Here is a 17,323-nt window from a genome sequence, read left to right as displayed (position 1 = left end):
CATATTCGTTTTGCAAAGTTTTTGATATCTCTAATATCGATATAATGATATCCACAATTAAATCTAAACATCCATCCATCCATTTTCTTCTACTTTTCCGTTGCCGGGTCGTGGGGGCAGCTGTTGGAGCTGCTCTAATCACATTGCACCAGCCACTTATGGCTCCTCCTGCAAGTGGTGGGTCCACGGAAGGACGGCCACTTGGTTCTAACTGGGCCTGTTGGTCTCTCATAAGGGGCTTCTGAACCGCTCTTTGTCTGAACCGTTACCTAGGACCTGTTCGCCATGGGAGACCCGACCAGGGGCACAAACCCCCCGACAACAGAGCTCCCAGGATCATTCAGGTCAAACCCTTCAACCACATTGAGGTGGCGGTTCCAGGAGGAGCGAAATTTAAATTTAAACATAAAAAGAGTAAAAGAAAAAAAAAGGCACATTGTTGCGCACATGACAAACACATGGAGGCCAGAATGACAAGCCTATTCCTGAGGACATGTGGAAGAATGATGCCATAATTAGTCCATTCATTTATTACTCTATGGCACTACCTCTTTTTTTTTTATTTCAAACAGAATAAGGTACATGGCCATTTACCAGATCATGTAAATTCAGGAATAGAACCCAGGACCTTCTTGTCATGAGGCAAATGTGCAGCCAACCTGCTGCGCCACCAAACGTCTCACAATAAAACATTATTCAGATTCCACGAAGTAATGTGAAGACTTTTTTAATGGTAATAATTTTGTTTCCCTGGTTGGTATGTAACACTTACCAGAGCAGGAAGGACAGTGTTATGATGAAGAGTATTAGAATAAATCCAACAGCAATCACAGCATAAACCCACATCTTCACTCTGCCATCTGTACAAGGAACAGGAGAGGTTTACATTAGTCGGTGTAAGCTCACTAAACTCAAAACCATATGAGGATCATACTATATTTAAACAGGTCATGGATTTCACTGGCCAGCAACACTAGGGTAAGAAAAATAAAATCATATTGTTTTATGTTGGATTCATTATAAACATTATCAGAAACATGAACTCGCTATTCTTAAAAACATTAAGACACAACTAATATTACTTGTTTTTATGTACCGTTTAAATAGGGTGTATTGTTTTCATTGCCTTTCTAAAACAAACATAGTCACCTCTGAAACACTGTATTCACTGTCTTTAACATTTCTCCACTAGGTCTCTTCACAATGACTTCATTTGCCACTAGAGGGCAGCAATGCGCTTTTGCTGCGTTGCTGAGGCCGCCCACTACTCCGACAGGTTGCCCCAATACTGTGTTCAATGCAGCTGGCAGGAATACTTCCAGATTAGTCACAATTTTCTGGAGTTGGTGGCGAAAAGGAACAGTAGCATTTGCAGCTCAGAGAAACAGCATGATGGATTAAAAGGTGAAGATGGTGAAGGAATGATTTTTATATCGTCAAAAAGAGAGGAGCTGCAACTCACTCACCAATCACTTATTCCAGAGTGATGCCATTTGAGGACACTGATGACTTTATAATATTGATTTTGCACTAGATCAGATTAAGTATTTTTCAAAAAAACTGTTTCTTTGCATTTAAAACATCGCTGGACCTAGAGCTATTTTGAATTTCATGGCTACTCTGTGAATGCCTACTCAAAGTCAGGTTCGAGGCTGCAAATGGCTCTCATGTATGAGCCAAGCAGGTGATTTCCATTCCAGTACCTGGCCCCACAGGTCGCAGCGTCCACTCGGTGAACAGGTCCCGTGTCTGGGTTGGACCTGGTTTAAATCTCCCCGAATTTGTCTTCACGTCCGCCTTCTTATAGCTGTCCACCCCGGGCGTCCTGGTGCAGTAGTCGAGGAAACCGTGTGTGGTCATGACTTCTGTGTAGCCTCTCTCACACCCACACACGCCGCTCTGCGCGAAGGGAAGGGAGGCGGGCAGAGGAAAGAAAGACACAGGGAGATGTCTTAGAGCAGAAAAAGAGCCAATTATTGATTTCCTATTGCTGTGAAGAGGGTCCAACTGAACAGTCAGCAGCACAGGGAGAGCTGTTCCCTGCTCCAGGCTACGCTCTCACAGTCTAGTTCTGGAGGGGGTTGACTTATGTGAACCGAACAAATATAGAGAGGAAAACAGAGATACACAAAATATTGAAGCTGTTTTGAAAGAAAATAGAAGTGCCTTTTACTGTACGGCAGACGCTGGCATTTGGAGTGATGTTTGTTTGACCTCTCTTTTATCTAGAGCACCTTCAAAAGTTTAGTGTGAATCCACAGTTAGTTTTCTAAATAGACTACAAAGCATCTTTTATCCACATAATATCAACCTCACAATGCTTGAAGTATATGCATTGCATTCACAATATTGTTTTTTCTTGTCATTGTTTTCTTGTTGAAGCTAAGCAGGGGTGGGACTGCTACCTGGATGGGAGATTGTGAGGGAATACTGGTCTGTGTGTGTGTGTTCTTGTACTTACGACATTGTGAGGACCAGTTTAAGTTTTTAACCAACAGAGTGAGGAGATTTTTGTCAAGTGAGGACATTTTGGGTGGTCCTCACTTGAAGGACTGTTTGAGGGTCAAGATGTGGTTTTAGGGTTAGGGTTAGAATTGGGTTTAGATTAGGGTTAGGATTAAGGTTATGGTCTGGATAATACATTATGTCTATGAGTGTCCTCACTAAGATAGAAGTACAAGATTGCGTCTGTGTGTGGTGCATGTGTGAGGTTGGAGGTGGTCAGAGTCCGTGGGCACAATGGCAACTGTGGCTACGTGAAGCTTACCACCACCGCATGGAGTCAATCAATCAAAAAAAATTCAAAATTGCCTATAGAAAAAAGATTCTTTCCCCCTCCCTCGCGTTCCCCTGCCAATCAATGTGCACTCTTTTTGCAAGTTGATTTGGGTAAAAGAAAAAACATCATGTGACAGATCCTCCTCTCCATATCTGTGCATCAGACAGACACTAGTACACTATTCACCTTATTCCGCCCTGCCAACTTTGCCTCTTTTTCTTTGCGTTGTCCTGACACTTCCGGTCGAGCACGAAGTCCGTTCATTAAGCAGAGAACGAGGGAAAAAGTTCACTGCTCAAATCTGATGTTTAGTAGATTGATTAGTGTAAAATATCCAATGTTCATTTGCACCATCATGTCAGCACTGCACCGTTTCTCTGCGCGGCCTGAAAATGGCTTTGTTTTCGTGTAGTAACTGGTTTTATCTGGACTTCTCAAGCCCCATGTCAACAGATAGGAGAAAAAGGGGGGGCACAATTCATGGCGGCGCCCACGCAAACCTCCGGAATAAGGTGAATATCGCGTAGCAAGAGTGTAGTGTGTATGGCTAAGTATATCTCCTATGTGCAGGTGTGAAAACCACTTTACAACTGTCATCTACATGGGGGCAAAGTATAAATCACACATTGTAACACACAAAGGCAGGAGCTGCCAATCATCAAAGCATCCGGCGTGATTAAACAACTCATGAAGGGATTTATAGCCTTATTATGGTGGTGCAGCAGAGATGCCATTAAGCAAATATGTATAAGAATCTTCATGACATCTTTATGGCTTACATCAAAGATATCTAGAGATATCTACTGTACCTGCAGATATCTACTATACCTATTACAGATTCTGTGGGGCTTTTGGAAGGCTGTGATTTTTTTGACTAGCATTTGAAATTAAAAATAAGGCAATGATAGGGTGCACAATGGACAGTACTCACACAGAAGGCTGAATTAGGCTGAAATACTGAAAAGGGAGGTCAGAATGGTAAGGTAAGGAGACAGGATATTTTGTCGTTTGCCACAAATATATTGCAACACCTACATTTTGATCATTTTGAATCATTTTGCAGGTTATTGATTTGCTAATTCTGACTATTCAAATCATGATTTCTATTAATATGGGATAAACCTTGCAGCTCTTTTTCACTTGTCAAACAGAGAAATGTTGGTGTGATGCGATGGGCGAGGAAAACTCTTCTCTTTGGTCCTCATGGCGAGGAGCTGACATTGTTGTAATACCACCCCCTGGTGGCCAGGGACAACATCAAAAGACACTCGGTAAACAGGATTCTTATGTAGGTTTGGGCCTTGGCTCCAAAGACCTTTTCTTTTTCTAAAAATCACTGTGACCCATGTGACAACATCAGCACTAAAAAGCGGAAGCCTAAATCTATAATTGACAGGCACTGGAGCACTGTTGAGGCTCGTAGCCAGTCAACCCGCCCTGCGAGGGCGCGGCTCCCAGACTTTGTAGGAGGCGGCTGAGCTGCCATGTTAATTTCACAGGCCACACGGGATCATTACAATGAATGGGGCTGAAAGGAACACCGGTTAGCATTTGTAAGGCAAGGCAATTTCATGTATATACCACATTTCATGCAAAAGGCAACTCAATGTGCCTCACAGCAATACTGAAAAACACACAAACACAATAAAAACACTATAAAAAGCAATATAACAAATCAATCGCTACAATCTATAAAAATACAAATATGTATTTATTAAAATGTTATATATTAAAATTGGTTGAAATACAATAAATTGCCATAGGCAGCAGTAAATAACCATGTTTTCTGCCTGACTTAAACATAGTCAGAGTTGAAACCTGTCTCATGTCCTCACCGAGGCTGTTCCAGAACTGAAACGCAGCCTCATCGTGTTCAGTGCTGACTCTAGGAACCACCAGGAGACCCCTTCCTGAGGATCTGTATATATCTATGGTGTGAAGCCAGGCACTCATTTGTTTCAGTAAGGAGGATCAGATTTTATTCTATTTTATAATAATTTTTTAACATTTGTATAGTTGTTGGTGTAATTCTCTGCTCACAGCATTTCTATTTTTCGATTCACACCCCGGCTGCTGTTACACCAAACATCCTCTAAGGGGCAGTAGTACTATAGACACAGCTGCATCCCGACTCCCACGCAGTACTTACTATAGTCTGTGAATGACACTGAACCCACATCCACAGGCATCTGATCATTACAGCTCTAACTCCTTGTCCTTTTGTTGGTAAACCTTCATATGTCAGAATGGAGCCCCTGTCCCCACTTCACAAGTCTTCATATAAAGTGTGGTGTGCTCATAAGAAGTGTTTTTTTTTTTTTTCAGAACTTCCCAAAAAAAAGCAGTTGAGTTGACAAGTTGACAATTGCGACCATTCCGATTGCGGCGATTTTGATACAGCTGCTGAGGCTTACCGGTGTGCAGTGAGAAAACGGTTTGGTGCACGCCGGATGGCAGTGTCTTTTGGTCGTGGGCCTCTTCTGTTGATAACATCCTCCTGGACAGAGACACACAGTAGGTTAGCTCTTCCCCTGTTGGCTCTTGATTACCAAATTAATGCACTGTCACACCTGATTAATGGCACTAGTTACACCTATCACGCTCCCTGATCAATTTGGGGACATTTTAATTCCAACACGGAAAATTGCATGTCAAAACAAAATATATCAAAGAATAATGTCCAAGGTTTCTCCTCCCGGGCTTGCACTTAGATTAGATCACACGGCGGCTTGATTGTTGCTTTAAAACAATATAAAACTATTACCTTTGCAGCGCCTGTCTACGCCTGCTTCACGGTGCACAAGTAAAAAATACAAACGCATGATTATATTTATATGGATTGAATCCCTCCCAGCTCAGTCTGCTTTATTGATTACTTATGTTAAGAGAGAGAGGGGAAATCGATTGACACTACGCTGCGAATAGCTAGATCAAAAGGGGTAAATTCAACTACAATGCTGTTCCAAAAATCATCCTTCGCCTTCACTGCATTGTTTTGAAGAATGTAACAGCATGGTCAGATTTTTTTTTATAAAAGTGTGCTCAAAAAAGGGCCAATTACTGAACCTCCACAGGACAAGGAAATTGTCCGTAAAAAAAAAACACCTGATATGAAAAGAGAAAAGTAGAATCCATGCAGCTTTAGCCATTCACTTAACTGTGGGGGGAGAAGTTCATTGAGCTAGGGTTAAAACAGAGAAGCTAACCGAGTCTGGAAAGTAGGCAAGTTTATATGCAAAAGGCAGGTTTTTATAAGAATGGCTATGAACAAAGAAAAATGCCATGGCGCAACAATAAAATGACACACATTAACATTTATTCTGAGAGCAGAGTTTGTACATCTCAGCCAAGTCTCTGGGTGTATCTTCAAATGGTAAATTACTGTCGTTGCGCTCAGGTGTGGGCTCGAAAGCTTTCTCAGATTGTGCCACGAAAAAAATTTCATCCCAAAAACTGAAAATGAAAAAAAAAAAGGCAGCTGTAAAGTTTTGGCACAGTGAAGTGAAAAATCAATTACACACCTGCTAATTTTTCACTTTTTTTCTTTGATATATTTCAACAGTTTGAGTGCGGAACCAGCCTGTACTTACAGGTAATTCAATAAATATTCAGAATCATACCCCTCTAATAATTAATATTTTCTTACTTTCTTAGAATGGAATTAGCCTGGTTTTACCATAACGTCGTACTCATTGCGTTTCGTACAAGCGTCTGGACCTTCACAAGGAGGGGTGAACTCCTTTGAAACGATTGGATTGGATTTTCGCTAGCGTTTGGTCGTGACGTATGTAAAGCGCCCGAATGAGTAAAGCAGTAAGCTATCATAACTCTTGGGGACATTCCTTGCGCATTCCAAAGCTTCAAGTTTAATGTCTTGAAATTTGGGAGCCGAGCCAGGACGGATTGAAGAGCTTCCATTACTTTTGTATCTGCCGCCATTGCCAAACTACAACCAGCAAATGCGGCGTGAATGCTTGACGTCGCCTGAAATTCAACCGATGTAACGCGGCCACTGAGATCAGACCCAGACGTACATGTAGGGAAATCATAATTGACCTGAGTTTACGGATGGCTAAGGCCAGGCTAGAATGGAAGCTTATCCATGCACCACTATTTTCATGGTCCGTACAGTATATACAGTAGCTACACTTTCCCCTGGGGGACTGACAGAAGTGTGACTGCACACATCTGGACCAACAAGTTCCTCTGACCACCACCATTCCATTCACGCACATTCATCATTCATCCCAGCCTTTTGTATATGTTTTAAGTGGTAGGGGAGGAAAATCTAGGCAAACAAAGGGAGAACATGTAAACTCCACACAGAAAGTCCAAAAAAAGAAAGATTCCATCATAATTGGTCATGAGTCCAAATCATAACAAAATAATGGATTTTACCAGCAGGACTCCTGTGAAGATTCGAAGCAGCACAGCCATAATTGAGAGAAATGCTCTCATATCATACAAGGTCTGAACAGTCTTCACATCTCCATATTTTTCAAAAACATTAAAAAAATCTGTTTTAATTCATCATAGAGATTCTAGGATGTGTAGATTTTTCACATCTAAAAAAAATGTAATAAGTTGTGAACTTGTTTCTTGTAAAGGTTCAAAAGGAGTTTGAACCCAGTGTGTATGTGCTCGGGTCCTCCTCGAGTGGCCGGGCGAAGACGAGTGCAGCCGCTCACCTGTGACATTGACACCATCTGAGCGCTGACACCACACCGCCCTCTCGTTGTTGTTCCACACTCCGGCTCTCCACTGGTAACTGTGGCACTTCCCTCCTGCAGAAGCAGAGGAGCAGAGAGCCCGAGCGTTCTCATTAGCAGTTTGGGCAAGAGATCCATCCCGCTGTCGACAAGCCTCCCCGGACATTAACCACTCATGTCCTACTACTCCGACTTACAAGACAAGAAGACACTGTGTCACTGTGGCCAAGGGACGTCAGGGATATTTTTACAAATTGAAAATGCAGGATGTGAAGGAAAGGCACAATAATGGGCCTCATGGTTTTGATTTTTTTAATAAACATTCTTTTGCTCACCTCAGCCTTGATATTTTACATTTTACTACTTAAAATAATAGTTCACATGGTAAAGACAGTGAATTTGGAGTGACATCTACAGGCTGCAGTAGCAATGAGAAACAAAAAGAACACACATTTTATTTCTAGTTAACGGCATGCTAGCAAATCTGCCGTAGCAAAGTTCCCAAAGCACTGAATACAAATTAGCACTGACTACAAAAAATAATAATACAAGCAAATGCAACTATCAAAAAATAATGAATAAACTAATAAAACACAATAAACATGAAAAAAATAATGAAAGACAGTCAGGAGGACCACACAATCCCTATGCCGGGTTAAAAGCCAGTGAACAAAACTGTGTTTTTAAACGTAATGAACAGACCTTTTCAGGGAAGAACTGCTCTGAAACAGTCCTAAGAGGATAGGTGGACTTTAAAAATGTGGAGTAGAGTTCAACGTTCTATTTAATGTCTTCTTCTGGGAGTATGCAACCATAAGCTTCCTGCTTCAGCCCACTCCTTTTGAACATATGAATGTATACTGCTCACATAAATCCATAGTGATAAAAAACTGCAGAAAAAAACAAAGTTTGGGTAAACTGTGAGGTCCTACTAAATTCTAGCTTTTACAAGTACTGACCAACCTATTTTACTGTATGTGTAGACTCTTTGTAGACAAAACCTCAGGCCACCGTGCTGCAGAAGTTCACTGATAATATCCAAGCAATTATAATGCTACTTGTTACAATACTGAATGGAAAAATAGAAAGTCCGAAATAATGCATATGGCCTAGAGCACAACCCACCCAATAATGGAAAAGTAGAAGTAAGTGGTAAAGTAGAGCCGAATGAGACTTTCAACCGAAGCTTAGATTCAAATAAAAGTTTTCCCAGGTGCGCACTTAGAGAGGAAATGCCAAGTGCCAGGCAATTATACTTTCCCTGCAATTACATACATGAGATGAAAATTAATAAGGTGAAAGAGGTAGCAGCAGGAGACAGGGCAATAAGTCACTTGTACAATATAATGTATGGAAATAACAGTCCAGAGAACGGTATGTGGGTCTTTTATAAAGTCCCATGAAATATATGCAGAATTCCAGCTTCTCTTCTTCTTTAGACACCTTTGCTTTTTTCACTATGGGGAGTTGAGCTTTAAAGTCATACCCCCCCTTAAACGAGCACATTTTCTCCTGTTCGTTAATACGCAAATATTAAAGCTTTGTGACTGGAGAGCTTACATAGTGCAACGCCTCATTTGAAAGCTAAGGCCTACAAAACTGATCTAAGCTCTTCCATTGTTTTTTTTCTGCATGTTTTGGTCATATGTGCCCAGTCACTAGACGAGGGACACAAGTCGGCAGCCCGAGTTTTTTTTTTTAATTGGTGATTTTTGCTTTTTTGCAAAATCGTTCAGCTGAAGCCACGAAGAAGCCTCTCCATGTTTAACCTAGCAGTATTGGTATATTTAAAAGTATAAACCTTTAGGTTCAAACCAGCTTGTTTTGGGAGATTTCAGAGCATGCAGTAGGGGCGTGACTTTGTCTGTGTGTATTTACATACTGGGTTATACTGAGTTTTGTACATTGCCGATCAGTTTATGTGTGTTTGAGTGAGTGAACTCAAGGCCTGACGACTGAAACCCCACACATAAGACACGACAGGGGGAGCTTTACAGCGGTATGGCTTTTCTAAATGAGATGTAAATGAGCCCTATTGTCACTCCGGGAGAGGTGTGAACAGCCCAAAAGTTTAGAGGCCGATTCCTCTCTTTGACATATTTTCAGTTCCTAAATTCAGCTTTCCACATCTTCTCCAAATATGATCAGATTTCCATGTGTTACACATTGTTGGAGACTATACTTTCACAAGCTATGTCCCGCTTAAAATGCCCCAAAACCGAGTTGTGTCCTCCGTTCTCGTTATGGGTTACATATTTTTGTGGCTTCATGACAGCTACATAACATAAAAAAATGAAATGCGGCCAAAACGGGGAAAAAAATGAGGCGTTTACCCTGTCCTCTAGGCTGTAAACTCTCCAGTCGAAGAAGCTGGGGTCTGGGCATAAGAAACACAGCGCTCTACCTCTTTATGATATCAGCACGTGGCAGGGCAAGTGTTTTGAGCTCTTCAGAAGCAGGGACAGAATATGCACAATTACTCAGATATGCGTGAATGAAACAAAACAACTCCAGGTTTGTTTTTCGTGAGGGAACATCAAAACAATGTGACAAGCTGAAGCTATAATAGAGGCTCTTTATAAAAACATGCTGACAATATATATAGTCGCAAAGTATTCATTAAGCTGTTTAGTCATTGATGAAGTTTAAGCACTTTTCCATTAGCGATTGCTTGATGGTTTGAGAGCATGCTCGTAACAGCAGCCGTTATACCTTTACATGGCTGGGTTTCAAAGACTTGATGCGGACAGCTGGCCTGGTTCTCTGCGACCTGAATGACCACGGCTCGGGAGCGGGCCTGGCGACCGCTCGACTCGAAACTGCGCCCCTCCACGCAGGTGAGCTGGCAGGACGACCAGCCGGACCACTCCGTCAGATGGCAGTCCCCTGGGAGACACACATGAAACAAAGATACAGAATTGCTTTATTTTGGCTCCTGACAATTTAGAAAAACAAATCTTTGACCCTCTTTATCATGATTAAGATTCATTTCAGCTCCTGATGAAAAACAACTGGCCCTGTTTTTGTGCATCATCAAACTTCCTGGCATAGTTTGTTTGATTCAGGCACTGACTGACACTCAAGTACTCAGATACAACAGACACAGGGAGGATTGAAAGATTCCTATAACATGCATGAGTGGCTTAAAGTGCAACGCCAGATATGTTTTTGATGAGGGAACATTGTACATGCTGAAAAGCTCAAAAAAAAAAAACACACACATTTTGCATAAACCTCTCCTTTAGCTGCTCATTGCATGTTTTTTTTTTAATTATCTGAACCAGCATACATTTCACACTGAAGATGTTGCCATCATATTTCAAAGCAATAGCTCAGATTCATAGGCATGGCAAAAACAGTCTAGACCTCTCCTTTATACGACGATTGAGCAGTGGTTTATATTCACCTTGCCAAGCTCATTTCAGGGACCATTTTACTGGCTCCCCTGCCAGCACTAGAAACATTTAAAACAGATCGAAAGCAACTCCAGCCCACGTCTGCACCTGATAATGTACTAAATGCACAAACCTATTACTGAGACAGCCCAGGGGGTATTCTGTGGTAATAGACCACCCAGGACCATAAATTATAAGGCATGAAGGTGCGCAGTGTAGCACACTGTCGCTGTCATTTGAATTGAAAAAAGAAAGAGAGGTTCTATGGAGCCACAGAGTAATATTAGAGAAAGAACACTACCCTGAATGTTACCTGAACAAATGAATAAAGTGACCAGTGTTTAAATAGACCTCTTACTTCTGTGTTTTCCTGTCATTTTTGCTACTGGAGAGAGAACAAGGCAAGGCAGGTTTATTTATACTGTGCATTTCACACACAAGGCCACTCAATGCGCTGAAAGAAACTTCTGAAGTTCAGCTCAACCAAACAAGTCCAGTTGGCCATATTTTGTTGAAAATCTCTACTGTAAAGGATAGTTTGTGGTTGACTGAACATGAACAACTACATGAACAAATGAATACAATTATGTTTAATTATAAAACAATATTATAATTATGAATCATTGACATTTGTCCTCAATTGCAATGGCACTGCACACACAAAACTCTAAACCCTGGTCAAGGAATGTGCTTCCAATAAACCTGAAATAGCAAATAATGATGAGGCAACTTTCAGCATAATGTGTGCTGTTAAAGACAAACGTGTTCAAAAGAGAAAATCTGCGCCCAGTGAGAGTAAGGTTTTGGGACCTTTGTGCAAACCATGAATTGCATTTAAAGTTTGTAATGCAAAAAACACAAAGCTCAAACTGATTATTATTTATATTGTAAATGAGCTTGTACAGTGTAACACTTTGGCCAATCTTGTTGTTCTCCAAGCGCTTTATGAATAAAATTGGATTGGAAATGAGTCGTGTTTTTGAAAATTAATTCTAGCAGTTGGGTTGGTGCAGAAATGGTGAATGAGGGCGCACACATCACTTAACGAGAGTACTAGGTAGTAAATACTACCCTGACAGAAAAGACAAAGGGTAAGAGGGATATTGTACATCCAATGACACAACGGAGATAATTTTTTTCACTCAAACTGTGAATACTGGGCTGTGAATACTGTTTAAGTGGTGCTAGCCCGCAGTTAGCTTTGCCCGTTAGCTTGTTAGCTTCTTCTTAGTGATTCTATTAGTGTGTATTGGGCCTCCGACCCGGTGCAGGGAAAGTTGCAAGGATGGTTTTCTGGCGAGAGACACCAGGGGGAGATGAAAGACCCTTGTATTACCCCCAAAGGGACTATGAAAAGGATAAATTTAGGTACACAAGTTACTTACTGTAGTTCTTCTTTAAAGTCTGGTTTAGACCTAAGATGGACTAAAAGGGGATTTAAGAAAGTCTATTCAAAAGCTAAGTGAACTAAAATCTAAACCAGCAATTAGCATGATCAAAACTTCCTCTGAAAAATGCAAATCCAATCTTATTTCACTGCATGTCTTGAGTATCACAAGAAAAAACAAACATCAAGTGCCAATATCATCATTTTGAGCACCTCTACACCCGACGTGCTACAAATAGCACCCCTACTGCTTCAATTGAAGGTCAGACATTAATATCCTGTGTCATTCAGAGCAGGGTCATCTCGCTCGAGTTAATGTGGCCCGCTCCAGTCTGATTCCCTAGCTCAGGATGCCCATTAGTGCCTGTCTGTGTGGACATATCTCGTTATCTTTCATCTTTTACAGGTATATCCTCCATCAGATCGTGCTGTGGAGAAACACATACCAGCAGTGTAGGAGTATGGTGCAATTTATGTATGTTATGCACTAGCCAGGATGTAAAAGATAAAAAAAGACTCCATATAAGATAAGGGAAATGCCAGGTCCAAAACTGAAACTAAATCAGGTCGAAAACAAGGACAGAGTCATATGCACATGAAGGAATAGGGACAAACAAAACAAGCACTTACAACTAATACGGTAGAACGTTATATACAGTTATATACTGTATTATGGATGGATAATCTCAGAGGTATATTGTGCAGCCCTAGTTCAAAGAAGAACAAATGAAAACAGGAGGAAACCAGCTCTGGCTCAAAACTAACAAAAGCTTTAATAGGACTAAACCTGGTTGCAGCATTTTTGAAGCAACAGTATCCATACATCACAGAGGTGTCAGAAAGCCTTCCCCTGGCCCCTTGCTATGAGACCGTGCCACCTTTAAGACGAGCCCTCTCTGATTCAAAGCCTAATAGCAGCAACACCACCAGCAGCAGCAGCAGCATAGGTGGCAGAGTGATGAATAAAGGCGAGAATCAAAGGCGAGTTGAGAGACCAGCTAACATGTACTGGGGGATAGCAGTGTGGAGGAAAGGCTGTTAATATGTTTGTTTTTCCACTGATAAAATAACAGGTTTACATTATTATATATTGGTTAAGAAAAGGAGAATTGCAGAATATCAAGCTTGAAGAGGGATGTGATGTTAATAATAGAATTAATAGTTCTGTAATGCTTCTACTGTAATCTCAAAGTTGCTTTACAATTGTTTGCATAAGTCATTCACTGCCCATACTTTGTAGTGGTAAACTAATGCACATGTGTAGGTAGACTGACGGAAATGAGGTTGCCAATCTGCGCTATCGGCTCCTCTGACCACGAACATCCACTTTTTCTGACACAATCTCCCCCCTAGTACAACCCAGCTTATCTTATTTTACCGATGACAGACCTTTACGACTACAGCTGTTATTGTTGATGTCCCAGCAATGCACACAACATTGTCTAGCAGCCGAGAATTTTTGCCACTTGCTGTTCAACTCGTTTAAAAGAATAAGTCACAAAATTACCAACGTTTCAATGTCACAAGGATGGTTAATGAATAAATACAATAAAAAAAAAAAAGCTGAATGAGTGATAAAACGTTTTGCGAAATTGGAAATGACAATTAGCGTGGCATTTTCAGACAGTCTTTTTCATTGAACTTGTGTCATAGCAAAATTACATAATGCACTGGAAGCACTGCAGACAATCCAGTTCATTTGTACCTGGCATTTGATAGTTTACTGTTCAATAATTAGTGTCAGCTCCGACAAACTTTGGTTGTACGAATTGCCATGGTGAGAATTTTCAGTCTTCAAATACTGTCCAAGAAAGATTTCCCCTTAGGATATAAATACAAAACATCTTTTATTTCCTCTTGCAGTGAGGTCTACCGCTGCGAGCCAAGAACAAGACTGAGGAGACTTAGCACTGGTGAAATTGGAGAGGCCTCAAATTAATCTGGAAACAATGAAACCGGTTGGATTTAGAACAAAGACTGGCATGTCGCAGTCGTGAATGTTCTGCTGCGATGCTTTAATTGTGAGTGCACAAATTATTGCAAATGACAAGGCGGATATGTTAAGAATGTTCAGATAAAATGACTTTTCTGATCTTTTTTAAATTGCAGATACACAAAGAAGCCACAAGTGGTTCGAGTACAAGGGCATGATGATTAACCTTCACTCATTATTGGCTGCTGTGCAAAGGTTTTGTTTTGCTTCAAGTGGGATTGTCATGAGATTCGTGATTGCACTTTCTTCTTCGATTGACCAGTATTTGTACTTGTTTTTAAGTTTTGTAGCGTCTTTTCTGATTTTGTGACAAGAGCTTATGATGTTATCGGGAATGAGCCGCAAATGTGCCGCTAAATGTTCATCCTCTTCACGCATGATTTCAACGGGAGCTCTTGGTATTGATGTTGCAGTTGGCATATTATACAATGTAGCTTTGAGCAGGTTTAAGGCTTTGTGGCTTAAAGGGATATTTCAGGATTTTTGACATAGGGCCTCATTGTTAGAGAATTAACAATGGTGTTCGAGAGGATAGATGAAGAATAGGCAGCAGTCTGGATGTCTTATACAGGAGAAGTTTATTTACCATCGGTACTGGACCCGGAGACATGAACTCGAGACATTGCGCTAGTCCTACCATTCAAGTCTGTCTATGCTTCCACAGAAAAGGGATAAATACGCTCTCAGAGTGTCATACTGATACGCAAGCAAACATTCAGTGGCTGAGAGTGGGCGCCTGAGCACCACAGTCAAGGCTATGACAGAGATAGTGCGACTTTACAGCTTGACCCAGTATGATGAATAGCGATTTAATGTTATCCTCTTACACTCATTTTCTAGTTATCCAGAGTGATTTCTGGATATATATAAATATATTTTTTAATTCATACCGTCCTTATTTTTGAAAAGTTTAGCGGTTCTAGGCTAGTGCTAGGCTAGTGCTAGGCTAGCGCATGTCTATGGTAACTAGTAGCATTACAAACCTCCATTACATTACCTCCATTAACCTACATTAAAAACCTCTTCAAAATCATCAGGTAGTCCTCCAAACGTTGCCATATCTGATTTGTAGAAAGCTCCTTTGTGAGTTCCACGTGTAGTAATGCCGGTCGTAAACAAACTACTGTAGATCCGGTAACCTAGCAGATCACTCCGCCGCTGCGTAGCTTACAACCCGGAAGCTGATGCTGCTCAAATATAAGTTATTTTAAATGCAAAGAGGTTATATTTAAACCATTATTCAGTCAACACAGACGTTTATATTGGTAGTCTGGTGTTATAAGCAATTTGCCTCAGGTGCACTGTGCTTTGGTCAGACTGTTTTTAATGCAGGCTACTAGTTACCATAGACATGCACTAGCCTAGCGCCAGCCTAGAACTAGCCTAGCACCACTACCCTCTTCAAATATAAGGACTGCATGAATAAAAATTTTAAAAAATCTCCAGAAATCAACAACACTCTGGATAACTAGGAAATGAGGCCCTATATCAAACATTCTGAAATGTCCCTTTAATAGCAAACCACGTGTACGAAAATGCATCAGAAAGTAAAGCTACATGGAGTGGCAGAAAATTGATTGATATTACAGTCCATATACCATCAGAGCGTGTGCTTGTGCACTCATAAATACCACGGGAATCTAGCCAGCAGGTAAGGTTATCAGTGTACATTACTGAAGTTTCAATGAGAGTTGGTTTGCAAATGCGGGAGAACTGACCCAAATGAGTTGATAAAACGCACTGTCCGAAAGAAACAAATAACAAATAATACAAATCCCCGTCATCATCGCAGCTCAACAAAGTGAATGAATTTTCAAAAATAAAACATGTGAAGGAAATATTCAGTCCACTAAGCTCATTCATTTACCTGTGGTTTCACTAAATAATAGTCCAATGATTTTCTCCTGCGGCGTTCCCCACATAATTATTGCAATAATCAATACCCACTTTCATCAGGCTGTTTCTCTTTGTTTCGAAACAGGCCAGATAATAGAACAACATACAAACACTTGGACACGCATCAGCTGCTACTCTAACTCTCCCACGTGTTCCCTTTGAGGCCACTGTCCAGGAGATCAAAGTCAATCTATTTTTGCAAAGCCTGGCAAATCTCAGCAGAGGACACAAACTTTACAAATACAAAACATAATTTGGGCCAATTTAGAAAGAATCCATGCAGCGGCTGATTTGCCAGTTAAAAGCACAGTCCCTGAAGCTTGGACTTTTCATGTTGTTCCACTTTTTTTAATCGTTTTTATGTGAACATATTCCCAACAGGCGTGAGAGGTAACCATGTTCTCTGTGCACAATAATTACTCGTAGGTGCTCCTTCATTTTGGAAAGCATTTGGTGCTGTTCCCCAGAGCGGCTAATTTGCGTGGTCATAGAGAAGAGTGATTGCTCTCTGCAGTGATCCGGTAATTGCTTCAGTTAAAACATAATTATTCTTCATGCTTTATTTAGCTCACGATCTCTAGATACATGATCCGGTGCGCCAAAAAAAAAAAAAAAATCAAAGTCATCCATCAGGTAATGTATATTTAGCTAACCTCAACTGCGCTTTTTTTTATGAGCATTAACAAGAAAGGTTATGTAACTGCAAGGAGCTCCAATTTTACCACATTACCCACATTTATCTATGTATAAACCAGCTTAGGGATGTCTGAAATGGATGCTCTCACTTGAGGAATTTCCATTAACATTCATCGACTGTTTACAAGCAATTTGGACCAACTTGTCGGTGGAGATGGCATTTATCCGAGAGCAATGTTTTACGCGCATATAATTGGCTAACAAGACTGGCTGTTCTTAAAATCAGAATAAAGGTGTCACGATTTGTCAGTATCTTTCAGTCAGGGCACGATATTTTTGCTATGAATCAGTTCAACACAAACTATAAACATCCAGCAAAACATGACTTGAAAAGACACCAGGACCAACATAATGCTAAAATGGAATTTAATCAGCAAGATCATGACTGAACTTTTGCGGATTATTAAGTCAAAGTGCTTTTTTTCCCCCTTTGGCTGGTACGGCAGACATGACAAGCTGGCGGTCTGC

The 17,323-nt window shown here is 40.8% G+C and overlaps 2 protein-coding genes across 3 annotated transcripts in view; both read right to left on the bottom strand.

The window, feature by feature from the left end:
• thsd7ba (thrombospondin, type I, domain containing 7Ba) overlaps positions 1–17,323 on the bottom strand; it is a 254,772-nt gene that overhangs the window by 2,371 nt on the left and 235,078 nt on the right. The window contains exons 24-28 of the mRNA XM_079563517.1: positions 10,201–10,374; positions 7,468–7,563; positions 5,194–5,276; positions 1,704–1,899; positions 773–860 (exon numbers count right to left, since the gene is read on the bottom strand). Of these exons, the coding sequence (XP_079419643.1) occupies positions 773–860; positions 1,704–1,899; positions 5,194–5,276; positions 7,468–7,563; positions 10,201–10,374 (637 nt within the window). The remainder of the gene's footprint in view (positions 1–772; positions 861–1,703; positions 1,900–5,193; positions 5,277–7,467; positions 7,564–10,200; positions 10,375–17,323) is intronic.
• Positions 1–17,323, bottom strand: part of LOC306968168 (histamine N-methyltransferase A-like) — a 208,948-nt gene that overhangs the window by 30,213 nt on the left and 161,412 nt on the right. The window lies entirely within an intron of this gene.

Source organism: Gobius niger (genome assembly GCF_951799975.1).
Source record: "Gobius niger genome assembly, chromosome: 9".
Lineage (NCBI taxonomy): Eukaryota > Metazoa > Chordata > Actinopteri > Gobiiformes > Gobiidae > Gobius > Gobius niger.
The sequence above is the reverse complement of the archived record's forward strand: the minus strand, read 5'-3'. Positions and strand labels throughout refer to the sequence as shown.